Source organism: Rousettus aegyptiacus, unplaced genomic scaffold (genome assembly GCF_014176215.1).
Source record: "Rousettus aegyptiacus isolate mRouAeg1 unplaced genomic scaffold, mRouAeg1.p scaffold_m13_p_3, whole genome shotgun sequence".
NCBI classification, from domain to species: domain Eukaryota; kingdom Metazoa; phylum Chordata; class Mammalia; order Chiroptera; family Pteropodidae; genus Rousettus; species Rousettus aegyptiacus.
The window spans coordinates 91996648-92024194 of NW_023416306.1; the positions used below are offsets into that span (position 1 = coordinate 91996648).

A 27547-nucleotide genomic window follows, 5' to 3' on the forward strand; every position below is an offset into this window, starting at 1 on the left:
CTGTTACAATGTCAATACCATCCAATGTGACCTACAGGTTCAATGCAATCCTTATCAAAATTCCAAATCCTGTTTTATAGAAACGAAAAGCCAGTCCTCAAAATCATATGCAACTGGAAAGGGCTCAGATCAGCTAAACTGTCTCGAATAGCCAGAACAAAGTTGGAGGACTCATACTTCCTGGTTTCAAAACGTAAAAGCTACAGTAATCAAAACATTGTTGTATTTTCATAAAAACAGGCATATAGACCAATGAAACAGATTATACAGTTTGGAAATAAACCCATACATCTATAGCCAACTGTTATTTTGAGAGCCTGCCAAGTCCATTCAATAGGGAAAGAATAGTTTTAAACAGACAGTACTGGGAACACTGGGTTTTCACATCTAAAAGAATAAATTTGGACCTTTAGCTCAAGTTGCATACAAAAATTTACTTGAAATGGATTAATCACTTAAATATAAGAACTGAAACCACAAAACTCTTAAGGGAAGACGTAAGAGTAAATCTTGATGACCTAGGATTGGGCAATAAATTCTTAGATATGATGCCAAAAATACAAATAAAATAAAAGTACATAGACTTCATAAAAATAAAACATTTTTGTTTGTTGAAGTAAATGAAGTGAAAAGAAAGTGAAAAGAGAATCTACAGAATGGGAGAAAATATTTGCAAATGATATATCTGAAAAGTGTTTAATACATAGTATATAAAAAATCTTCAACTCAATAACAAAAAACAAGCTAATTTAAAAATGGGCAAAGGACTTGAGTTAACCTTTCTCTAAAAAAGACATACGAATGGCCAATAAGTATACGAAAAGATCAACACCATTAGTGACTAAGAAACTGCAAATCTATACCACAATGAGATAATTCACATGTCCTAGAATGACTATTAAAAAATTGAAAATTACTAATGGAGAGAAATTGGAACCTTTGCTAACATGCACATTGCTGGAGTGAATGTAAATGAGATAGCCACAGTGGAAAATAGTTTGGCAATTCCTCAAAAAATCAACATAAAATTACCCTATGATCAAGCAATTCCAACTCCTAGGTCTATAGTCAAAGGATAGAAAACTGAAACAAATATATATACCCATATATCAGTGTTCATTTTAGCGTTATTCGCTGTGCCCAAAAAGTGGAAACAACACAAGTGTCCATCAAAAAATGAATGGATAAACAAAATGTGCCATACATATGCAATGGAACATTATTTAGCCATAGAATGTAATAAAATTCTGATAACATGCTTCAATATGGATGAAATTTGGAAACATTATGATTAGTTGAATAAGCCAGATACAAAAAGACAAATATTGAAAGATCTCATTTACATGAAATATTGTTCAATTTGTCCCCTTCTTGTCACCATAAACATTTATCCATGCACATACACACTTACACATATGTAAACAGGATTGCTCCAGGCATTAGGGTTATCAAGAAACAGAATGAAGCCAGTTACCCAAAGTCACAAATAAACTATAACAATTCAACTCAAACCTGTTACTTCTATTTCAGTCATAGATTGAATGTATCTGAGAGTGTATGAGTGTGAGAGTGTATGTGTGTGTGTTTGCATATGTTTAAATTGTTATCTAGTGTATTTCCTGAGCACAGTTTCCAAGTGCCATCTAATGGCTGGCATTCCAAAACCTCTCTATGGATGATTAGATATTTATAATAGTCTGAGAGACATGAAATGGTTAACAGATTAATCTAATCTAAATCTCTTAAAAGACAGTTTTCTGGCTTTTTCACTTTTAACTAATTTAAGAAAACTTTAAACTACATATTACTTTTAATAATTGATAACTAGCAGAATTGTCAAGGAACAGAAATAAAAACTCTAATGCTTTAGAGAATCTTACTTCAACTGTTAACAATGATACTAATACTATTTCTAATTGAATTTACTTTTCACACCAAGTGCAGCGATTAGTTTGTGTGCATTTGCAAATTTTACAATGTGTTTCTCCTGTAGGACTATGGAAGCGTAGAGGGGGTAAATGGTCAAATTCACTTAGCTCTAGAATTTGATCTCAGGCCTGCTTGACACCAGGATGAGCTATTAAAGTCTAGGCTTGGATACTGCTTAAATATGACCATATTAACATTAGCTATCAAAGATATATCATTCCTATTTATGCTGGTGTTAAATCAGATGTATATTCTTTATTTACCCTGGAATTGTGCAAAATTGGAGAAATGGGCACTTATAAAGAAACATAAGGCCTAAAATTATTAAAACATCACTGCCTTGGCTCTCCAAAAAACAGCAATAAATAAATTTGTATTAATTACAATATGCCTACCTTGATGCTTTCTGATGTTCCACTAGGAAAAGAGATCCCTCATCACTGTCTGTCTTATACTGAGGTATAAAGTTTCTGTAATGCTGTTTAAACAGCTGTTCTGCTTTCCCATAGAAGTGGATGCACCTCAGTCATGGAAGAAATAGTTCCAACATTATAAAGCAATTTGTAATCCTTTAAGGTGTTTGCACTAAATAAATGTAAAATAGTATTATTAGTTCTTGGAATTATCAGTTCACCATTCATACTTGAAACACTATTTCCACAAATCAGGCAATGTGCAAATTCTGTCATAGTAAAACATTTATTTGTTAAAGTGATATAGATTATTCAAGATTCTACAGTTTTAAATCATGGATGGCAATGTAACATGAATTGATACAGAACTCGATGCCAATGTAGGCTTTTTCTTTCTTTCTTTAAAAAAAAAAAATACTTGTGGGCCAGAAGAAAAAACAATTTGGTTTTAAAAGGAGATGGAACCATGATCTGATGGAGCCAGTTCCAGCGGCATCACAGACTTCTGCTTCGGCTCCTGTGGACAATTTCTCCTAGGACACCAGTTCAACAATTAGCCTTCGTGAATTGAAACATTTTTAAAATTTTATCCAGTAAAATGTCAATGGCAATTTTTTTTCAAGAGAGAGAAGTGATGCTCTTCAGATTAACTCCAGCCTCTGAAATGAAAGGGAAAAAGAAAGAAGGAAAGAAAGACATAGCTAATAAGATCATTGTGCTAGAAACCTAGAAGTTACTGAACTATAAGCACTCAGGCAGGAGCTTCTTGCTATAAAACACACGGCACGACAACCTAGACATGCACCTTAGCATTTAAAATGTTACTTGGTAATTTAAAATTGGTGGATATATAAAAGGATTTTATTTTTTAAAAAAATCTAAATGTACTAAGCGTAAATAGTTTTGCAAGTGAAAGCCAAATGTGAAATGGAATTTTCTCTTGCTTTAGTGTTCCACATTTATATTCTCAAGATAAAAAATATAATGATTTTATTCATTAACGTACGGCATTTAAGTTTTAACAAATATTCATACTGGTTTTAAAAATATGAACATATTAAATTGGTTCACCACAACTAAAGCCTAAGTGATTGCTACTTTTTTACATATCCTGCTGGGAGTTTTGTATCACATTAAAATTTTATAAAATTTAATTATACACTTAATGATAATGAAGAAAATTATTCATCTTCAATAATTAGTTCTTCGCCCACAGAACAAAACAATAAATGTAAAAAATGGCAATCACTCACAAGAAAGGCATCCCATCATTAAAATGATTTTTAAAGAAATAACATAAAAACATAAATAACATAAAAAATATAAATAACATAAAAAACATTTAAAAATATTTTAATACATTAAATGTACCACATACAATAGATACTTCTCTAAGAAAATAATACAAATAGTAAATTATAAAAATATTTTTCCTCTAACATGAGTTCTCAGTACTTAGCATTTAGTACTGAATTTAAGATATGTCTGTAAAGTCTGTCCTTAATGAAGATGGAAAATAATTTTTGAGAAATATACAATTTTATACATATAAAATAGAAGTAATTTTTCTCCTCATTCAAAAGTAACTAGAGGTTTAGAAATTGGGGGTATAAACTGCAAGGCACAAATGAATCACGAAATACAGATTCTTAGTTATCTACTGAATATTCTATACTGAAATGTTGATGTGGAACATATTTGTATAACTTAAAGTATATTATGATTATTTAGGTTACTATGTGATAAAGTTAGGCAAAATACTGTAGGGATATTTTGTTTAAGAAAATATTTTAAAATATTTGATAATTTCAATAAGTGAAGTTATTTTTGGCACAAATTAATTTTTTAGAATTACTGAATAAAGGATTTATACAATGTTTGAGGATTGTTAATAGATAATAGATATGTGTCTTATTTGTGAAAAATAATCATTCTGGAAACTGCCAAAATATAGCTATTACTGTCATACTTTATCCTAAATATTCTTAAAAACCATTACAAAATCACTTTAAATTACAATGAGATAGATCTAAATTTTTCTCTATTAGGTTGATAGCATAGTTTATTTTGATGAAATTGAATATCAATAATTTTTTTCTTTTTATACTTCCAATAATATATTCCCTTTGATTGAAAAAGAAGATATAATTACATTACATCAAAGTTCAAGTTTCAGAAAGTAGAAATGTTGGAAAGACTAAATACACCAGGAAGAAAAATATAGTGAATAGTAGAACTAGTTTGACTTTAAAACAAAATAAATTCTTCCAGAATAACAAAATTTATTTTAATATCAAGGTAATGATTTTATAAGCTGACATATCTTAAAGAGTTTTTGATTCATTTTCATATTACATAATAATATTATTAACAAATTGTGGAATTATGGTTTACACAAAAGGTGTTGATTTTGAAGATTAGGAAATGGCAATCAGTTTGGAGAACTCTGGTGTGAATCTGCCTGCCCTGAAGCTTCTATTATTATTGAAATGATGACATAATATGAAGCCGAATAAAAACTTGTATTTGTGGGATATTCATTCAAAATGATACTTTTTACTTTACTTGTCAAATGGACAAACTCTTTACGACGATTCCATAAATATCTAAACACGGAATACAGAATTACATAAGTATCATAAAGAACAAAATAGACTTTAATAACTATGCCAAAATTCTACAAGAATTAAAAATAATGTATTAGAGGTAGGTTCAGCACATTTTGGTAATGGTCCTCAGTAACAGTTAAAGGGTATCATACAAAACACTGTGACAGTCTTACTAAGAGCACTACAAATAAAAACACAAATTAAATCTACCTCAACATTAAAAGAAAGAAAATGTCCTGGTATTGAATGCATTCTGGGAAAATGCTGTTACTGCCCTTAACTCAGAATGTAATTAAGAACTATTAAAGCTGTTTATCTTATATACTTAGGATATCTAAAAAGAAGAAAATGATTTCTAAAGGTCATTGCTGACACTACAGTTCATTTTTTTCCTCTGGACTTTCTGAAATGTTCAAGTAAAGATGTCAAAAAGTGTGTTTTAATTATTGTAAAAATAATTAAAATTTTTCTACATATATGCCTGCTTTATTACTTAATTTTTAAAACAATTACCTGAGGGGATATCATTTTTAAAAACTACAAAATCAAATAGTTTTTATTGGTCATCCTTCCTCTGGAAACAAAAATTGGAGAAAGATCTGGATCATATACACACATTCGTTTTGCTTTAGTTCTCATTTCATGTATTTTCTGTGTTTTCCTAATTATTATTTATTTATAATCAACATTACTTTTTTATTCATTTATATGTTAGTAGTTTCTCTAAAAGAACTGTATGATTTTCATGGTAATTGCATCTATAGCAGAGATTTTATGGCAAAGTTTAAAAATGTAAATACCTCGATTGATGCCAAGCCAAATAATAAGTCAAATTTATTAAAATCAAGAAACAATTATGTTAAAAGATGGTGGAAGTGATCACAGGAAAAGTAATATTTCTCGTGTATACTTAAATACACGTACACAATGTACACATATTTTGTTGTTGGTCTAAATATAACAAATACTTCATAAGACATTTTACTTAAGGTATTTTCAGTATAAATACAAAAAAGTCAACTGTTCCTATTTTCACTGCTACACATGGCATATCATTTGTTTTACCAGGTTCATTTTAAGGATAAAAATCTTCAATCAAAAGATCAATTTATATGTAAGTGCCAGTTTACTTATAATTATCACTAACTGTATAAATAATATCTTCCCCCTTTGTTCTCAATTTATCTTAGTGTGATTAGAATCTTGTGATTTTATTATAGAAGTATAGCATGTGATACATTAAACTATTTTAAGCTCATTCTATTTCTGTTCACATACAGGGAGGATTTTAAGGAAGAAAATTGACATAGGGCATATTCTGGCTAATGGAAATGAAGTAAATGTATTAACTCTTCACCCTTGAAAAAAAAAAAATCATTTTAACAGATACCTGGCTATGAAAAAGAACACCTAAATCACTGACTACATGACAGCTTTCTGCCTGCTCTGTACCTTCTTATTAGAGCTTGATATTACATTAGGGACTGTGGTATAATCAATTTAATAATGTTATCTTGGAAACATTTTTGACATATTATTCAAGAAATGTGTGTTTTTGTTTTTGTTTGTTTGTTTTGCTTATTTTTACTGTCTTATATACATAGGGAACATTTTAATTTAAATTTAATGCAAAGGGCAGTGTCCAAATTTTTGGAAAATATATTTTGTATTTTGTTTCTGGGGAGGAAAAGACATATTACCAGTAGAAAAGATAAAATAAATTTTATATTCCACCTCCCTCAAACAAACAAAAAAAGAGTGGAGAAGCTGTGAACACAAGTAGTTTCTGCCTGCTCTCTTCCTCACTTCATTAACACACTGTAAAGTATTGCTGACATGTGAAAGGCTATGAGAAGACTCAGAGCACACAGGTCACACAGTCTCTTCAAAGAATCATCACTGTTTGTGCTGACCGCTGTAGATGTGATAGGCCTGCTTGAGTAGAAATCATTTTCCAAAAACCAAGAATAGTTATACTGAGGTCATATGGTGACTTAAATCTGATAATAGAAATGTAGCAAGGAGTTGGCTAACAAGTAAATTATGTGGTAACACCTAATTTTATTAAAATTTTTCTTTGCCCGTGGATTTATTTTTCTTGCTTATGCTTGTAAAAAGAAAAAAGAATTATCCAGAGCATAAAGGGAAGTTTCTATGATCACGTGACATAGTCATTTGTTTTATAAAGTGAACTAAACACAGAATCAACATAAAGTTTTTTTAAAAGGTGACATATCTCACATATATAAACATTCACTATGTAAATATAATACAAAAGACACTTATATACACATGAATTTACTACATGTACAAATGACAAATCATGAAAGGGTTGTATACCAGATTATTAGTATTTTTGTTTGAGTGTTGGATTATGACCGATTTATATTTTTATTTTTAACTAGATATTTATTTTGAACTATATTTTTCAAAGTTTCTGTATTAATACTAATTACTTTAGGACAAAGAAAGTCATTATATAAATCTTATGAAATTATCACATTGGCAAACCCTGTGCTATCTAAGGTAGTATACAAATTCAAAGGGAGGGAGTTTACTTTTCTCTAAATTGAACTTCTAACAATGTGGTAAAATAACCACAATAATATGTAACATATCCCATGAAATCTGAATATTTGAGAAATTACTTTTAATTGGTAATTGAAAAATGACTCAGATTGACTCTCCTGCTTCCAAATTTTGATAGAATATTTAGCATCATTCCAGACTGTTTCTCATCATAATACATATATACATATAATACATTCCTATAGATATCCTTTCTTTCAGGACAGTTAAATGTCCAAAGTTAAAATGAACTTTTTTAAACCAAAGAGAGGAAGAGAATGTGAAAAGAGAGAAAGCGTGCGTGTGTGTGTGTGTGTGTGTGTGTGTGTGTGTGTGTGAGAGAGAGAGAGAGAGAGAGAGAGAGAGAGAGAGAGAGAGAGAGAGAGAGAGAGATTAAGACTGAAATAGAGAAGCAGCGGGTGGTGGTAACAAAATGCACCTTTTTGCAGGTCAGTTCAGTACACAGAACAGAACACAAAGTATGTGCCAGACACTGTGCTAATTGATTGTTTCCAGTGAGCCATCTGTTCATTTTTGTGACATAGGAATGGAATCTTAAATTCGGCGAAGAAATGATGCATAAAAAACATTTTGTTTGATTTGGGAATGAAACTCATTAGAGGAAACCCTGAATGATTGTCTAAGTTATTGTTATCTTTTAAATACAAAATGTTAAAAATCAAGACCCTATTTTTACTACCAAGAAATAAATCAATGGCCTTTTTTAGCACTTTTAAAAGCAGAATGTTTTTCCTGTGCCAAACTTTAAGCAAATGGCTGATTCCAGCTGTTTGAACAGATTGCTAAAGTGCTATTCTGCTCTGGATACACACTTCCTGAACCAATTAAAATGCAGAAATCAAATACTCATTTGAAACTTAAAAAAAAAAAATAGACACCAAGAAGAGTAACTGGATATAGACAAAAGGAACGCCATGAATATTTCATGGGTAGCCTTTCGCTCCATTTTATAGCAGCTTCATTCATTTTAGATAACAGTGAAACGCTTCTGCTCCTCCACTTTCAATGAAATATAATGTATCATCTCAACGATTTGGAGGTCAAGGATAGGAGTGAATATATTCTTATTACGTTACTGTCTTCACGAGCTACTGTCTTCACATTAGGAAATATTTTTAAAACCCACATTATATCATGTATAACTCCAAGAGTGAACCCAAAGTCACGTTAGTGTTCCATTTATTCTTACAATATGAATCAAAAATGTTCATTAACCAGAAATTTGTCTAAATTTGGGAACTAAAAATTCATTTAACTGAACTGAACATGTCTTTACTGTTGACACTAAGTTTTCATTAAAAATTTCAATGAGTTACATAAGTAAGCAAAATGATATTTAAAAGTTCATTTATAAAAGAATATACCCGGTTAGAGTGTGCTGAAGTACATAATATATAGCAAGAATCTCACCTGTGTTTCCTGGACAGTCTGGTCAACATTAGTCAGCAAAGCATCTGGGAATAAAATTTTCAGTGTCATGAACAATTTGTTTTTGTAAGAAACAGACCCTAAAACATTTCTTACTGAAAACTTGATAAGATTCCTCTTAAAGATTTATCTAGACTTTTTTTTTTTAAACTTACCAGTCCTTGGGTTAATTGCAATTGACTTTTATAATACTTTATAGTTCTCTGTGGCTACTTTCTAATACATAATACTATAAAGGTAGAATTTTTAAAAATATTACTCCACTTTCTAAAATGAGTACTTACCAATTTAGAATGCACCTTTTCTGTGAGACTTTAATAAAAGAATAAGGCTTCTTTTAATTTTCCCTCCTCAAAGTGAACATTTCAACCACACAGAGTATAAAATAATCATTTACAGTGTAAGCCATTATTCAATAACTCCCAAAACAATAGCATGTTTTACTAAGTGCCCATTTAGCCTTATATAAAACAGTAATGTTCTAAGTGCAAACACTCTGCCTTTAAATGTTCATATGTATGTTGCAATTGGCTATAAAAGTTTAGTATCATTATACAGGACTGCATAGCACACATTCTATTTCTTTCTAAAATGCCCTCTTTTAAAGAAAATACTTATACTGGTCATTAAGAAGTGACACAATGGTAAGAAAAAATTAGGTGTCTCACTTCTTTCTCAGTGCTCTCAGGTTAAGTGTTATATTATTATAAGAAAATACTTTCTTATAAAGGCTCCAGCACAATTATTCATATAAATTTACATTGCCTTCTGGAGATTAGGTTTTACATTGCCAGATTATTGAAAGCAATAATAAGACATGTTTACATTATACAGAAAAAAAATGATTAGGAAATTACATTATGTTAAAGCCAACACAGTATGTTTAATAAGCCTCTTCATGTTACTAGACTAATTATTTGTTGGATATATTTTGCAACAGATTCACAGTATCTCTCTAGCTCATACTTCAGAAGACTGTAAGTACATCAGTTTCCAAACACAAAATAAAAGGAACTTCATGGCTTTCAGGAATATACTTGAAAATAATTGCTTTGTTTTTGTTTTTAAGATTCATGAACATAATAGTCACCTATGTGAAGAGAATGGATAAAATTAGGTAAGTTGTAGAGATGTTATAAAGAAGTTCAGAAAAAGAAATTTGTACTAGAGAGTTTATATTCAATTGTAATCTGATAAATAGTTGTTCTGGGAGAGGTTCTCTGATAGCCTGCACATTTATACCTAATTTTATTATATTAATTATAGTCCATGTTGTGAGACATAAAATTATGATTTTAATTTTATAATTATATGTCTATATTTTATATGTCTATTAGTATGTCTATATTACTTAATAGGTTTTTAACTTACATAGACATATACATATGTACAGTGTGCATATTTTATCCAATGATAACTTTAAATATTAAATTTTGACTTTGAAATAGCTGACCAAATCAGAAGACATTAGTGCATGTGTAATTTTTTATACTATCTGTAATATTTGATAAAATTGTAAAGTTTTAACATTACTTTAACTAGGTAATTTCATACTTAAATATACTTCCAGTTACAAACTGCTACTTTTGATGTCCCATTTTATATAACACCACATTTTTTAGAATGACTCAATTACAGTAATACGTTTACCATTCTTTCACTATTAAGTGACCATCTGTACTGTTTCAGAAAGGATTGTTTCTGTCACAAAACAAAAACAAAAACAAACAAAAAATACTAATTATATTTTTAATCTCAGTATGTATTAATCTAGCATGAGAGAGAAAGGACTGGGTAATCTGGGAGACAGAGCTCTGAAACTACTATAAAATTCCCGTCATTAACTTTAATTTCTCTTTCCTCTATGAAATTTTAAAAAATGAAATAGCTTTTATCCATAAATTTAATTCAACTAACATTTAACCCACAAAAATAAGGTAAATTATTATTGTTATTATTATTATCATCATAAAACAAGGAAGATAAGACAAATATGCTTTTTCCATCCAATCCATCTCTGCTGAAGTCCTGTTCTCAAAACATTTCACACAAACTCACACACAGAAGCATCCACATACACTATTAAGACAAATAGACTTGACTCTTTGAGACACAAGAGAAGACTGAACAAGGAAAAGTGAGTGGATAGTCTTCATTCTGTCTAATATAAATGAACATTGCTTTCTCAGCATTATAAAATGGAATTGGAATTCTGGCACACAGAGACAAAAATGGGTTGATATCTGCAGATTTCTTTTAAAAATGGCCCATTTATCTTCACAGTTTTATGTACAATAAGATGCTTTATGGTTTTGAAAATTTTTTAGTTATTGGCATTTTAACAATTTTTTTCAGTTTATTATTGTGAATAAACATAGGAGAAAATACTAAAATTTAGGAACTCAAAGGAAATTGATGTGAATTTTGTGATAATTGTTCTGTCACTAGCTTTAACTTCATAAATGACATATTTAGTTGTCTTTTAATACAAGCAAATAAAATAAATTAAAATTTAGTTTGGAAGTAAGAACTTTACGAGTGCCTCAAGGAGAAGTAGAAAATACTTCACAAAAAGATAAAAGGAGATTCCTATAAACAAATGGAACGCATTAATTTTTTTTTTTTAATTTCTTAAATTCTTTTGGAGAAAGTATTCATCATTCAGTAGTGGACTTGCTGTGTTTATAGATGGCTTACAATATTTCAAAAACTTATATTCTAAAACTCGTTTAGTAAACTGTACCTACAAAGCAGCTAAAATCAACTGTCTGAAAGCATAAGATAGCTTTCTGTCACCTCAACTTAACTAACTACATTTAATGGTTAGAAAAAAAATATGAAATTAATTGGCCACAGGGAGAGTGTTACTGTATCTAATTGAAATTACTATATTTAATGTACTTCTACTAATCTATTTGTAACTAAAATAAATAATATTCATTGAAACTAACTTTTTTTCCTTTTAGGATTTAAAGCAGCTTTAGATACTTCATTATCCCTTTCTAACACTCAATACTACACATATTAAAAAAAAAGACCTACTTTAATAACAGTTTGATATTTTCAAACTGAAGACAATTATCAAAAAAAAAAAAAAAAAAAACAACCACAGGAACACATATCATTTAAAAAAAGTTTGGAGTAAATCTCTATGAATATATTGTTTGTTTATATTGAATGAGCTGAAACTACAGTGCATAATGGCTAAAAATCAAAGAAAATTATTTATGAATAAGAAAGCAAAAACGGTGTATGTAACCTATACACAGCAACAACAAACAGAAAACCACATGCTTTGGATCACATGTTTATACACATGGCTGGTTAAGTGATGAATGCAACAAATGACAAAAAAAAAAGAGAGACCGATAATTTCTTGTTTATAGTTATATAATATCTAAACCAGAAATCTCCTTGTCCTAATTAATTAAAATTTTTATCACTGCATCTTTCTCCTTGGTCCCATTCATTTACTTATTTACCTATCCATCCATTCATTTATTCATCTTAGTAACTATTGTTTTTCTGACATTATACCAGGTACCTTTAAAACCCCCAATCTCCCAATAGATTTATTTTTTAGTCACTTTGTACTTAAACAGCCCTAAGCCAATTTTTTTTCATATACTTACAAACAGAAACAAAAAATGTTTTGGCCCTCTTGATAGGCCAATTTTTTAGTGACCTCTAAAAATATAAACTTTTTGAAAGACAGGAACATACTTCTAAGAAGACATGTTTAAGACTTTGGTCAACACACCCTTAAAATAGTCTTGTAAATGCAATAAAAATTTAAATGGCTTCAATTGTTTTATACAAGCAATAAATTTCACATGGTTAGATATTATAGATTTCCAAGTATTTATGAGAAGTAAAAGATATTTAATTAAAGTTTCATTAAAAACATAAGCAGGAAATCGATTTTTAAAAATACAGACAACTGGAAAATACAAAATACGTTAATCCTTAGCTTTGAGTAAAAATGCTAAGCCGTTGTCTATATTGCATGGTTTTAGAGTCCCCTTGATTACAATCTTCATATGCCAGAGATTCCTTCTTTGAGGATTCATTTTTTTAAGACTCAAAAGCTTTCATATAGTTATGACTTTTAAATACTAGAATGTAAAAACTAGGAAGGAAAAAAAATAACATACTTTTGTCAATTAGCACCCCTTGAAGAAATAAGTATTTAATTTAGATTTAAAATGTTTAGTTGGGATTAAAGCATTATTGCAGATAGACAAATTATTATCTCACTTATATGTAGAATCTAAAAACAAAACATAAACGAAATCCAAGCTCATAGATATAGAGAACAGACTGGTGGTTGTCAAAGACATTGGGTGTAAGGGGTGGGGTGCAAGATGAGTAAAGAGAATCACAAGGTATAAACTTTCAGTTATAAAATAAGTCATGGGAATGTAATGTACAGCATGGGAATAGTGTATGTATATTTGAAAGCTGCTAAGAGAGTATATTTTAGAAGTACTCATCATTAAAAAAAAAGAACTCTGTATCTTTATGGTGACAGATGTTAACTAAACTTATTGTGGCGATCATTTTGCAATCTATACAAATATCAAATCATTATGTTGTACACCTGAAAATAATATAATATTATATGTTAATTATACTTCAATAAAAAAAGAAAAAAGGGTATGTGTGTATCAAATTTTTGAGTTAAAAAATAAATTGTTTAGTTGGAATTAGAGCATTATTACAAAAATAGTGTTGAGAACTTTTGATTTCATAAAATACTACCTCATGTGATCTTATTTATTCTTCTTAAGAACTAGCTACCTGACCCATGAAGGCTAATTAGACTTTACAAATGTGAAAGACAAAATTCAGAAAGGGAAGCGTGGCATAGAAGGTATGTAGGAAACACCTAAGGTAATAAAAGCCAATTATACAATTATTTTCAAGACTGGAATGGAAAGTAATCTGTAACTGCTTTAATCTTGACCTCTTCTGAATGATATCACGTGTGATAAATCGTGTGTAATAAGATGTACCTCAGTCCAGTTAAGAGTAACAAAAATTTTTATATATGCCTCAAGCAGAAGGAAATTAAACTAATGATTGACATTCTTCAACTTGTTTTAAATGGTATTTTAAGTGATCTGAGTTAGTAAACTCATTACATTATGGCTAAATTTTTTTGTGCAAAATTCTGACATGAGCTTTATTCTCAAACAAAAACAAAAACATAAAAACCTTTAATGTTAACCCCCATTTATGAATCTTTAATAAAATATCAGCAAATTAGCAAATAATGTTGTAAGACTTTCAACAAGTAAATGGGAACACTTGTAAGTAGACCTTGATTTCAGTGACTATCCAAGAACCTTAACAAGCAGCAATAAATATTATTGCTCGAATAAATTTAAAACCCCTTTTTTTAAGTTGAATGGTTTCTAATTAAATTTTATCACACGTTTTGGTTAAAATAATAAATGCATTTACTCTAAAAGAAAAACATTCAATTCAGAATCACAGCACAGACGGGAGAAACAAAACCGCTATCTGGTTAATGAGCAATGACTTCATATTACTTTTAAATGTAATAAGAACTTCATTAGAAGTTTTTAAAATTACTTGATGATAAAAATAAACATCTCTTTGATAAGACAGTCTTGTATTTTTATCTCCCTTTTTAACTTGCATTAAAAAAAATAATACACATTCATTCAGCAAATGTGTATTAAATAAATGAAAATACCTTCATATGCCCAGGAAGAGGCATATAAAATTGTAGCATGTAACTTAAAACTGAACTAGATTGTTTTGATAAATGCAGAATCAATTGCATTTTCTTCTGCTTCCCACTTAAAAAGCTGTGTCCTGGATAAAAACTATGATAGAACCATTACGGCACCCGAACAAAAAAATGTTGTTTAGAAGGGTATTTATTTTAACACTGTCCGGGCAGTTATTGAATATTTTATTTTAAATAATGTAACAACACAGTATTTTCTCTACAATATTTGCCTAAAAACAACACCACTGTCAATGAACAAAAACAGACAACCTACTTATTGAAAAATACCAATTATCCATAGGTGGTCCTTTGTAAGACTAGAGGAAATATCATTATTAATGTAAGACTTTATTTTTCCTATGACAACTTTCATTTTGTGATCTGCTGCTGCAGAACCTGGAAGCCAGTTCTAGAATAGGGGAAGGCACTGGGTGCTGCTATGTTATGCATTTTTTCCCTTACCATTTTTAATATATATATATGAATATATACATAAATTTATATACATAAACATATATAAATTTACATACATAATTGTACCTTAGAAGGTTTATACATCTTGGCTCTATTAGCTATATTTCAGAAAGACGGGACCAAATTTCAAATTCCAATTCCTATGTGAGTTTCCAAAATACTTTTTTCATTAAAAAGAAACAGTACGTTACACAGTGCTCTCCAATATATACTCAGAATTTGAAAGAGCTGCTTTTCCACTATGCCCTTCAAAACTGTTGGACTGAATTAACATTCCATTCATAGACATGCTTCTTTTAAAAAATAGTCCACATGTGCTTGGTGAGTTAATATAACAATAGTATTCCTTTATTTCTCCATTCAGGGAGTACCTGTGCCTTGTTCTGGGTCTCTCAGCAGGCAAAGTGAGAAACTTACTTGGCTTTGAATGTGCTCTCTTAGATGTGGGCCCCTCTGTGACAGAATCAGGAGGTCGACTAGCTAACTGTAATGCAGTTGAGTTGTTCCTGTTAATGTTTTGGGACTCAACATTTGTGACAGCTTCATTCTGTGGTTCGGTACATGGCTTTGCGCCTGTCTTTCTTTTCTGCTTTTGAGACACAGATGTGCTTGAAGTCCAGGTAGGAGGCAAAGCAGAGGTAGTGGTAGAGGAGTCCTGACTTGAACAGATTTCTGAAGGTTGTATCACATTGTCATTGGCAACTTTACAACACTGGGTATTCTCTTCATGTCCCACAGTTTGTTTGGACATGGACTGGGGCAGTGTTACACTGCAGCCTTGTATCTGAGCCCCATTAGTTTGAGAGTAGACATTGCTGACCTTGGTCACCTTGTGTTGCCCATTATTGTTACAAACCTTATACCGGATCATTAGAATGATGATGAAAACCAGCACAGATGCTACAATTATTCCACCAATAATAATAATCATGGTGCCTCCCAAAAACTGGGACTGCATGAAATGGCATCGCACGTAATCCTGTTCTGTAGTAAACTGGATGCAACCCACGACTCTTGTGGCAGTGAGGGAAGTGATGCCATCATCATATATTGCCAAGACACACAAGTCATACATAGTTCCAGCAGCCAGGTTATTGACAAGAAAAGTTGTGCTCGTAGGAGGTATCATTCTGAGGGACAATGGAATTTGTGTTAATATTAAAAACAAAAACAAAAACAAAAACACACACACAGAATCATAATGACTTCAGTTCTGTTTCATTTCGGTACTCATTAAGATAAGCCCATTTAAAACAGATATGAAATATGAGAAAATGATCTAATCTTATATTTACTCAGTTCAAATGGCTAAAAGTTATTTGTTGGACTCTGCATTATATTAATGGTGCCTGCACCATGCCTTTGACAAGCTTACTAATTACATTGCTTGGCAAAGCAAAACTCCTAATAAAAGCCACTGCTCAAAAATCATTTATGACAAATTGCTTTTGAAAGGTATGACTGTGACATTATCTGACTACTAAACAAATCCATTTAGCACTTACAACACTTCTGTGACTAAAAGCCAATTTGAAGGAAGGGAAAACATTGACAATCGCATTAAAAACCAGAGTGGAAATGCATTTTGAAGTATTTATTTTCCAAATCAGTTATAAGCTGCTATGGAGCAGCATCTAGTAAAACTATCTTTAATAACTAAGATAATTACTAAGATTAAAGTATCTTATTTACAGATCTCAGCCCTCTTTTAAACCTCAACATTTTGTTCCCAGTATGTTTTTATCTATATATGATGTTGATGAAAATGTATGAGTAATATTATTCTATAAATATGAACAGGGCAAGGCTGTTGATGAAAACATAAATCCCTCGTCCTTCTGCATTGTGGGATGAACAAATTACTGTCAGAACACAGTTTCTAAAATTTGATGAGTTTACAGACATCTCTGTATCTATTACATTACAAAAGTCTTCTGTAGATGCCTCTTATCCACTAACTTTTTTTTTTCTTGGTGGCAACCTAAACTGTGGCCTACACTAAAATTTAATTTGGAAAAAAGGCTTGAAACTCTATTTTTTCCCTGAACAATATGCTTTAAATGTACCAGGAAACTCTTAGGCCAGAGTATGTGTTTGTGTTTGAAATCACTACTATTTAGTGAGTGATGATAAATACCAGGTGTTACTAAGCATTTTACATCCATTATGATTTAATTTTTACAATGACTGTATGAGGTAGGCATTACCACGATTTTACACATGACAAACGTTAGAGTCCAGAATTCAAGCCATTTCCTCAAAGTCGCATAGAATTTACTTCTTGTGGCAGGATTAAAATCTTGGAATTTGGAAAATAGAACCTAACCTATTTCACAGAGCTAACATTTAAAATATACAGAACGTGTAGTAGTTACAGGAAGGTGGAGGGTAGGGGCGGATTTTTGTCTTTGGCAGTGGGTTCAATAACACATAGCTCAGGTGAAGAGCTGAGTATGACAAAAGCAAACTTTATGCTAATAGTCATGCATCACAGTCTACATCTTCATATATTTAGTAATAAGAGAGATATTAGAAATCTTTTACTCTAATCCCTTCCTTTTAAAGATGAGGAAATTGAAACTCAACCAGATAAAACCTTGCCCAGGATTGATCACATGGCTTGCTAGGCCAGTTTTGTTTTTTCCTACCAGCACTCATGCTCAGTTTCAAACATTTATCTCATTTCCATATGAGTGAAAATCAAATTATCTCCAAGAAATCACATAGTTATACAAAGCTTTTGATTTCTCAAAAGCTTTAAGACAAATATATACATATATATATATATTTTTTGAAGCCATGATTTTGAATGATGTCCTAGGAGTAATAATAGTCTATCACAAGCGAAATTATATATAAGGGTTAAAAAGGAATATTTTCAACTGAAAATTGAGACAAGACGTGACTATAAATCAATGAGGCTGAACTTTCGAAAAAACATACCAGAAATTCTTTAGTCAGATGCAAATTCTCGATCAGTGTCTTCACAGGAGAATATATACTTAACTCCAGTGATACTTACACTGCTCAAACTATTTATAAACTTTCTCTTTGGAACTGTCTTAAGAACCAGTGTATATGAGACAACACACACACACATAACTCAATCACTCAAAATATCAGTCTCATTATTTTATAGTTACATCCTATTTTTGACCAAAAATGGCAATACCCATCTTGATCACCCACCTTATTCACAAGACTTGGCTCCAAATGGCTTTTGCTTGTTTCCAAAATTCAAATTCACCCTCAAAAGACGAAGATTTGCCACCACTGAGGATATTCAAAATAGTATGACGAAGGTTCTAAAGATAATTCCAAAAGTGCTTTGAGCAATGGCAGCATCATTGGGATAATGGTATAGCCTCCCAACGTGACTTCCTTGAAGGAAAGAACACTCATATGGATGTGTAAGTTCTGGTATGTTTTTGAATTTTTTAAATAAATAAATCTTGTTCCCTGATTGCCACATCTCTTAAATGAGGGGGAAAAATAGGTAAGTATAATATTAAATATAAATGTGATCGCTCTAAAAATAACACTATTTGAAATAGTTTCCCGCATGTATTCACCTTTCACAAGCCTGACATTATAGACTTTATAAAATCAAGTACTATATAAATTACAGTACAGTATAGCACCTCCAGTTAAAAAAAAAATCAGTAGTACATTAACAGGCCTTACACTAAGATGCATAGCAAGTATAAAAATTTGCTGAATTTTTCTTACCTGTAAACAAGGGTGTCATCATAAGTACCATTGTACTGGATTTGAAACATACGTATTCCAGGGATATTTCTTTGAAAATTAAATTTAAGTAGTGCTGTAGATGACGTTGCTTCTGCCACCACAATTTTATCTTGACTTATTTTAGTATCACCATTACTACTGCTTGCATTAGAACCTGACTTAGTAGAAGTTGAGATATCTGAAGAACCAGGATCAGGTTCATGGATATGGTTTGTACTGTTTAGTAAGTGAGGGAGCTTAATTATATGAAGGTCCACTGTTTGTGTTGCTTCCCCTGCAGGATTGGAAGCAATGCAGGTAAAAGCGCCTGTGTCCTTAACAGTTGTTATAAGAATGTCAAGTGTTCCATTATCATACACCAGGGATCTTGTTGCATTTGAAATAAGCTTCCCTTCAGGAGAAATCCAGTGAATTGCAGGTTCAGGGTCACCCCTGGCTTTGCACCTCAGGGTTGCCCTTTGACCCTCCAGGACTCTCATCTCATGTGTATGACGAGTAATGAGAGGAGGCTCACACAAAAACTCTTCCTCAGGAATTGACCAAAAATAACGACCAGTTAAAAGCGCTGGAGAAGCACAGGTCTCTAGGTCATCTTCTCTGGACAGACGCCTCAACCACAACAATTCACAATTACAATGCAAAGGGTTTCCACCAAAACTTAATGCAAAAGTAGATGGGCTTATAATTCCTGAGGTTGCTAGTACCTGAGCTCGCTGAAAGAGAGGGTCAGGCGGTAGCTTCTGCAATTTATTTGATGTTACATCTAGCCGAGTCATCTTGTGCAAGTGGGAGAAAGTCCCCTTAGGAATGTTATCAATCATGTTGTGGTCCAAACTAAGGGTGTGCAAGCTAACCATCTTCTCAACAGCATCCCAAGGAATTGTTTCTAAATTGTTATATGACAGATCCAGCTCCTCAAGGGCAAAGACATCATCAAATGCTGTAGAAGAAATTAAAGTCAGCTGATTGTTGTTCAATATCAAATGATGGAGATTAGAAAGCCCACTGAACATATCATTTGTAATTTTAGTCAATCTGTTGCTATTCAAATGTAATGCCCTCAGATTTCTTAAGTCAGCAAAAGCATGAGGTGTAATAAAACTTATTGTATTCCTGGATAGAGTCAGGTCCACCAAGCTGGTCATATTGGCAAAATCTTTCCTTTTAATATTTGTAACAAAATTGTCTGCCAACCGCAGTTCCACAGTTCTTCTGTCAATGTTTGGGGGAACAAATAAAAGCCCTTTCTTGGCACAAAGGGTTGCAAGATTAGGAGACAAAATTTGACAGACACAACGCTTTGGACAGATCTGAGCTCTCACTGCTATGCCAATGAAAAACAGATAAAAAAGAAATTTTTCCATTGTAGATCAGATTTAAGAGCCTGTAAAGAGAAGACACAAAATACAAAGTTAGCATCCAACCATTTGACTAATGTTTATATTCCTACCAGAATCATCTTATATTCATGCAAATTGAAATATAAAGACAAGTTATGCATCTGTTTCCTTAACGAATAAGTATACAATATCTACTCTGTTTTTGATGACACAGTGAAAAATATACCATTCATGGCCTCATTGGATTTAAAATCAAATGGAGAAAAGAAGTCAACAGATTATTACAATTTCGTAAATTAAGTTCTATTTTTGAAATATGACCGGGGTACTCCGTGACAGCACAAAGAAGAGATATGCATCCTAGAAACTTTCCCTAAAGCTGGGAAGACATCTTGCTAGTTCAAAAGCTTCAAGATATATTTAAGAATATAAATACACAATGCAATATACGTATGATGTATTACTGAATTGTTCACTTGAAACCTATATAATTTTGTGTCACATCAAGTTTAGTAAAAAAAAGAATATACAATGTCACACCAATTAATTTAATAATAATAATAATAAAAGAATATACAAATATTTCAATTCACTAGCCCGCGGAGAAATAACAGGCAGTATTTGTTATTGTTAATCCCGTGGCATCATATTTGACATTAATTAATTGTTGATTAAATTTTATTCATCTTTACAAATTCTCTTAAACGTAGTACAATATTCACATCCTAACTGTAATTGTAGGGCCTTATTCTCAAAAATAAAAAAGTTGAAAGTTTTACCACAAATGCTCTGAGTTTTTTAAATATTAGAATATTTTACTTGAATATTTTACAAATGTGGATATTTGAAGATAATTTATGGAAAGCGGTCATCAAAATACTTGACAGTGAGTCCAAAAAAATCATATTCTATTTTCTTTTTCTTAAAATTTTAATGCATTTTTATTTATCAAAATTTAATTTTAAAAAACTGACAGCTTCATTTTTCCAGTTTAATCTTAAATAGTTGCTGTTGAAATTAATCCTCAAAAATAAAATGACTAACACATATATGATTGAGAGTTCTCATAAATTGCATGTAGTTTTAAGTGCGAAAAGAGAAAACAGCTCAAGAAAATCATTAGAATTTTTAATTGATGAAAATGTCAAGTATGGACATTATTCTAGAAATAATGCACCTAGTACCTAAATGAAACATATTCTTATAGGTTCATTTTACTTTATGCCTATTTTGTGCCAGATTAACTGTGGTTGTAATAAATAAGAATAGTCATTTTCAACAAATGAAATAGTCTTACTCTACTGTACATGACAGAATAACTAGTACCGAACTAGCCTTTCCACAATGAGCAGCAAAAAGAAAAAAAGTACAAAAATATACAGTTTTCAGACATCAGAAAAGAGGATGCACAGAACTGTGATCTTTGAGAAAAGTGAATTAAAAAAAAATGAACCCTATTAGTGTTCCTAGAGACATTTTACAAACCACAGCACAGGAAGGAAAATCAGGCAAAGCAAGAACGGTCTTATTCAATTTAAGAGACAGACATTGGAGACCAGAGACTCTCAGGTGCCTTTAATGTACACAGCAGAGTACCAGTAAGAAGAGCGTTATCAGAAACAAGAACTCCAGTAATCTCTATAAGTAGAGACAGGTCAATAGATATTAGCTACTCATAAACACTGATGAAAAAATGGTGAAAACAAAAAAACTCTGTGACCTCTGGAAAAATATTGTTAAATAAATATGCACATAATTGCAGTATCAAAAGAAAGCTGTTAGGTAGAAATGTCTTTAAAAGAAATAAATGCAAACATTTTTCAAATTTGTGATGAAAAACCCAACAACTCATAAATCTAAGTCAATACAAGTAAAACCATACCAACACATATCATAATGGAATTGCAGATAACCAAAGAAAAAGAAAGAAATAATCTTAAAAGCAGTCACAGAAATGACACATTACAAGAAGATAAGGTGAACAAAATAAAAGTAATGGCTGACTCCTCACTAAGTTCCTTTTGAAAATAAAGCAAGATGGAAGACAATGAAAAATATACTGAAGACACTGCAAGAAAAAGGAAAGCCTGTCAAGTTGGGCGGGGATTTATACATTCATAAAAGTTAAAAGTAAAGTAAGGGCATTTTGAAAAATACACACTGAAAGATTTATCACTAGTAGAATTGCACTATAAGAACATATAAAGAAATTCTTTTTAGGCTGAAATATATATCAGATAGAATCTTGAATCTTTACATATGTATAAAAAGCAACGAAAATCATAAATCTGTGGATAGATATTAAAATATTTTTGTTGTGTTTTAATAAGTTTACAAATGGCATTTCTGGTATAGATATGTTTAGAACACTACAAAAACCATCATTCTCACCCTACACATCAAATATGCTGATAATCTCTAAATCATATATTTTTAAAATATAACATGATAATGAGGGTACAAATAAAGGTAAAGGAACTATACTCCAGAAAGTGACAGTTTTTGATGAAAAGGCAGAGATCTGTGGATGTCCCTCTACTTTCTCTACCACAAGAAAGGTAAATAGGAGGACCTATCTGGCATAAATTTGGATGAGAATAAGCCAGTCTACCTTTAAACAAACTTTTTTCACTTAATTTTTTTAGAGCAGTTTTAGGTTTACAACAAAATTGGGAGAAAGGTACAAAGACTTCCCATATACCAACAGCCCCCACATGTGGAAAGCTTCTCCATTATCAACATCCCTCACCAGCACAGTACATTTGTTATAATCAATGAATCTATGTTGACACATTATAATGATCCAATGTCCACAGTTGGCATTAGGGTTCAATCTTGGCATTGTACATCCTACAGCTTTGAACAAATGTATAATCACATGTATCCACTATTATGGAAGCAAACAGAGTATTTTCACTACCCTAAAATTTCTCTCTGCCCGGCCTATTCATCTCTCCCCAGTCCATCTTTCCCTTCCAAGTATTAAACTTTTTACTGTCTTTATAGTTCTGCCTTTTCTAGATTGTTATGCAGTTGGAATCATACAGTATTTAGCTTTCTCAGAATTTATTTTATTCGGTAATATTCCTTTAAAGTTACTTCATGTCTTTTCAGGTTTTGATAGCTCATTTCATTTTAGTACTGAATGATATTTCATTGTTTGGATGTACCATAGTTTATTTATCCATTCACCTACTGATGACATTTTTATTGCTTCCAAGTTTTGGCAATTATGAATAAAGTTTCTATACAAATCTGTATACAGCCTTCTATGTAGACATAAATTTTTAAATCCTTTGGGTAAATACAGAAGTGTTTTCTAGAGTGTATGTTAGGAATATGTCTAGTTTTGTAAGAGACTTTCAAAACTGTTCTCCAAAATGCTACACCATAATTCCTATCAGCAATGCATGAGAGATCCTGTTGAACCACATCCTCATCAGTACTTGGTATTGTCAATGTTTTGATTTTAGTCATTCTAATAGGTGGATAATAGCATCTCATTATTTTAATTTGCATTTCTCTGATGACATAGAATGTAGGAATCTTTTCATATTTCATTTGTCAGGTATGTATCTTCTTTGGTGAGGTTTCTGTTAAGATTTTCGGCTCATTTCCAAATCATACTGTTTGTTTCTTATTCTTGGATTTTGAGTCCTTTGTATATTTTAGATAATGGGTTTTTTAAAATTAAATTTATTAGGGTGTCATTGGTTAATAAAATTACATATATTTCAAGTATACAGTCCAATAATGCATTATATGAATATTGCATTGTGTGTTTGCCACTCAAAGTTAAGTTTCCTTCTGTCATCTTATATTTGACTTCCTGGGGTAACAGTTCTTCATCAGATATATCTATTGCAAATATTTTCTACCAGTCTCTGGCCTGTGTTATCATTCTCTTGACATTGTCCTTTGCAGAGCAGAAGCAGAAGTTTTTAATGTTAATGAAGTCCAGCTTATCACTTCTTTCTTTCATGAATCATTTTTTTTTTTTTTTTGCATGAGGATGTTCAGTTGTCTCAATACTATTTGTTGCAGAGACAATCTTTGCTCCATTGTATTCCCTTGCTCTTTTGTCAAAGACTTTGACTACATAGTTTTAGGAGTTTATTTTTGGCTCTCTATTCTACTCCATTTATCTATTTTTCTATTATTTCACTAATACCACACTATCTTAATTACCATAGCTCTATAGTAAACCTTAAAGTTGAGGAGTATCTGTGAATCCGCATTTTTCTTCTATATTATCATGATTATTCTGGATATTTGCCTCTCCGTATAACCTTCAGAATCAGTTTGTCAACAACTTTGAGTTTTAAGAATATTTTGTGTATTTTGAATATAGTTTTTTATCAGCTGTGTTTTTTGCAAATAGTTTCTCCTAGTCTCTGGCTTAGGATTTCCATCTTCTGGAACTGCTGTAAATAGAGCTTTAGTAACATGGTGGTGAGATGTAGAGTGAAGACAAGTGTTATGCAGTTTTCTGATCAGGTGTTAGCCTTTTAGTGAGCCAATAAATGCCTCTGGACAGTGAGGTTCACAAGTGTTTCTTGGTGGTGCCCCCACCACCATACTTAGATGAGACAGGACAGCTACGGCGGGCCAAAGTTAGGCATTTCCCTCTCCTACATGTAAGGGTAGAGCTGACTGGAATTGATTTTTTACTTCCCCAGGTCAGTAACACCTGAACAAGTTAAGCTCTAGTTAATTAGTTTCCCCTGAGGACTGGCCTTGTTAAGAAGTACGGAGTTGCCTGATATATTTCAAAAAAGGTTCCTTTTCTCTTCTACTGGCTGGAAGTATGAGTAGATTTTCCTCTGATATTTACCATGGGAATTTGGGGGCGGGGAGGCTTCTGGAGGTAAATCTCAAAATATCCTCACTATAACTAGATTCCCCTGGAGTTTTTAACTCTCAGACTTGTCTGTACCAAGACTCCAGCAAATCATAACAGTTCAGATATTTTTACTATGCCACCGGTTCCCTCAGCAGTTGCTTCTCTGTTTCTGCTCTAGTAACTGGCTCCCCGTATTTCCAGTCTTGAGTCAATAGTTGCCCTCCCCTCTCTCATGGATCCAAGAAAAAAAAAAAAATCGGTCTGTTCAGGTTTTTTTCTGTTGTTATGATGGAGTGGCAACTTTCAAGCTTGTTAACATGCAGAAGAGGAAACAAGAAGTTTAACCAACTTTTAAGAACCATGTGTAGGTTGGTATAAGGAAATAAACTCCAAAAGAGCCCCAGAAGCAAGGCAAGTGTTCTCCCATTTCATTTTTTTTTTTTTTTTTTTTTTTTTGGTCTTCATTGACTCATGGAGATACTACCTGGAAAATATGAGGATGGAAAGAAAGCAGAGACAATTTCTCTAGGAATTCTATATATTCAGATAAAAAATAATAATTAGGGAAGTAGAAGAAAATTAAAATGAATCCTCTGGGCAACCCAGACTTTCAGCTTTGGAAGAATGGTAAGAGCCGAAAAAACAAACAAACAAACGAACAAAGAAAAACCCTCAATCTCTTAGGGGTTTTAGCTATAAAAGATTGAGAAGGGATAGAGAACTCAGTCCCTTTCCTCCTGTAACAGTGTAAAAAAAATGCATTTCAATAACATCTTCCTTGTTCACATCTCCCTTCTTTATTCCGGCTGTGACTACTTTGGAAAATATGTTGTTATGGTTATTGGTATCAATTCCTCAGTAAGTCAGCCCCAAGGACAAGGCAGAGAGTGATATCTCCAGGTGCCAACTGCCTAGGAGAAAATAGCTCCCAAGGCTCCCAAGAAGAAAAATAAAACAATATTGCCGCCAGAGTATAGATAACAAAACTAACTGCTAACATCTGCTTCTGTAATCTGCTTGCTTGCATAATCAAAGCCCACCAAGACATAGTTTTAGGCTTTATAAGCTGCCTCCTCTGGAGGCTTGGGGCTGATTCTCTAGTGGGGAGAGTCAGTTGCCGGCCGGCTAATAAAGGCTCATAATTAATCTCAATTGGCTCCGTGGGTCTTAGATTTGAACACGCCACAACACTCCCATATACATATTTCTGACTGTCAACCACGGAATGCCTGGGATGGCATTGGGGAGGTGAGAAAAACTTCTTAGAGAAAATTTGTACCTTCACAGAATGTAGTATAGCTTTGTACCAGACCAAAACAAAGAAATGCAGGGATAATCTTAGAAATCAAAGAGATTTATTTGGTCACCAAAAATGCTAGCAGCAGAGCTATGAAGCAGGGTGAAGTTTCCAAATATTTAGATATTAAACAGTTCATTTATAATACAAAACTACTCTAGCTCTATGGTCCTATGTCTGACTGAATAGGAAACTCCCAACCAGGCTCTCAAAACATTTGAAGCTGTGGTAAACTGAATCGCAATAATACTGTAACAAATTATAGACTGCGCTAAACTGTAGAGTATATAGACTCAGCCCCTACTCTAGTAGACTGAAAGAAGCAACACATCCTTTTTAAAAAGTAAATATCATTTACTTCATTCTCTGTGTTTTTATTATAAAACATGTTACACCAAGGAAGAAATCATATAAAAACATGAGAAAGCAAGAAAAAGTGGGAAACATCAAAAAAAAAAAAAAAAGAATATAGTCATTAGAAGTAGACCCACAGACCTCCAAGATGTTTGAATTATCACACCAAATTTTAAATAACTACTTTAAAAATGCTTAAGTATCAGTTGGAAGAGTTAGACAACATGCATGACATGATGAGGAATATTAGCAGAGATGTAGAAACATTTTTAAAAATGGAAATGCTCTAAATTTTGAAAAAAATTATTAGGTATGCTTAAGAGAAAATGGGGCACCGGTAGAAGAAAATATTGATGTACTTGAAGATAGATTGATAGAAAAAAATTATAAATCTGACACAGAGAAAAAAACTAAAAAGAGAATATAAAGTCTGAGTATGAGAGAAAATATCGAAATGTCTGACATAATCATAATTGGAGTCACAGAAGGAAAGGAAGAAGAAAATAGAGCAGGAAAAATATTTAAAATGATAATGGTTGAAAAGTTTCCAGAACCGATAACATTAATGATCCAAAAAGGCCAATAAACCTTAAGCAGTATAAACACAAATATAATCATACTTAGACACTATGAGTCAATTGCTAAAAGCCAAATGGAAAGAAATAATTATAAAGGAAGCAATGGAAAAAGACTACATACAGCAGAATAATTATATGAAATATAACTAAATTCTTATAATAAATAATGAAGGCCAAAAGAA

At 31.7% G+C, this 27547-nt stretch overlaps 1 protein-coding gene across 14 annotated transcripts in view; it reads right to left on the reverse strand.

The window, feature by feature from the left end:
- Positions 1-2612: 2612 nt before the first annotated feature.
- Positions 2613-27547, reverse strand: part of LRFN5 (leucine rich repeat and fibronectin type III domain containing 5) — a 236288-nt gene continuing 211353 nt past the window's right edge. For 11 of the 14 annotated variants that reach the window (XM_036238835.1, XM_016153252.2, XM_016153254.2 and 8 more), the window contains 2 exons: positions 18933-20337; positions 13626-16333 (listed from right to left, as the gene is read on the reverse strand). In XM_036238835.1, coding sequence (XP_036094728.1) covers positions 15391-16333; positions 18933-20317 — 2328 coding nt within the window. In that variant the 5' untranslated portion in view covers positions 20318-20337 and the 3' untranslated portion in view covers positions 13626-15390. Of the gene's footprint in view, positions 3002-8950; positions 8995-13625; positions 16334-18392; positions 18585-18932; positions 20338-27547 lie in introns of those variants that run through there. The other 3 variants (XM_016153261.2, XR_004956251.1, XM_036238837.1) reach the window with 3 other exon arrangements.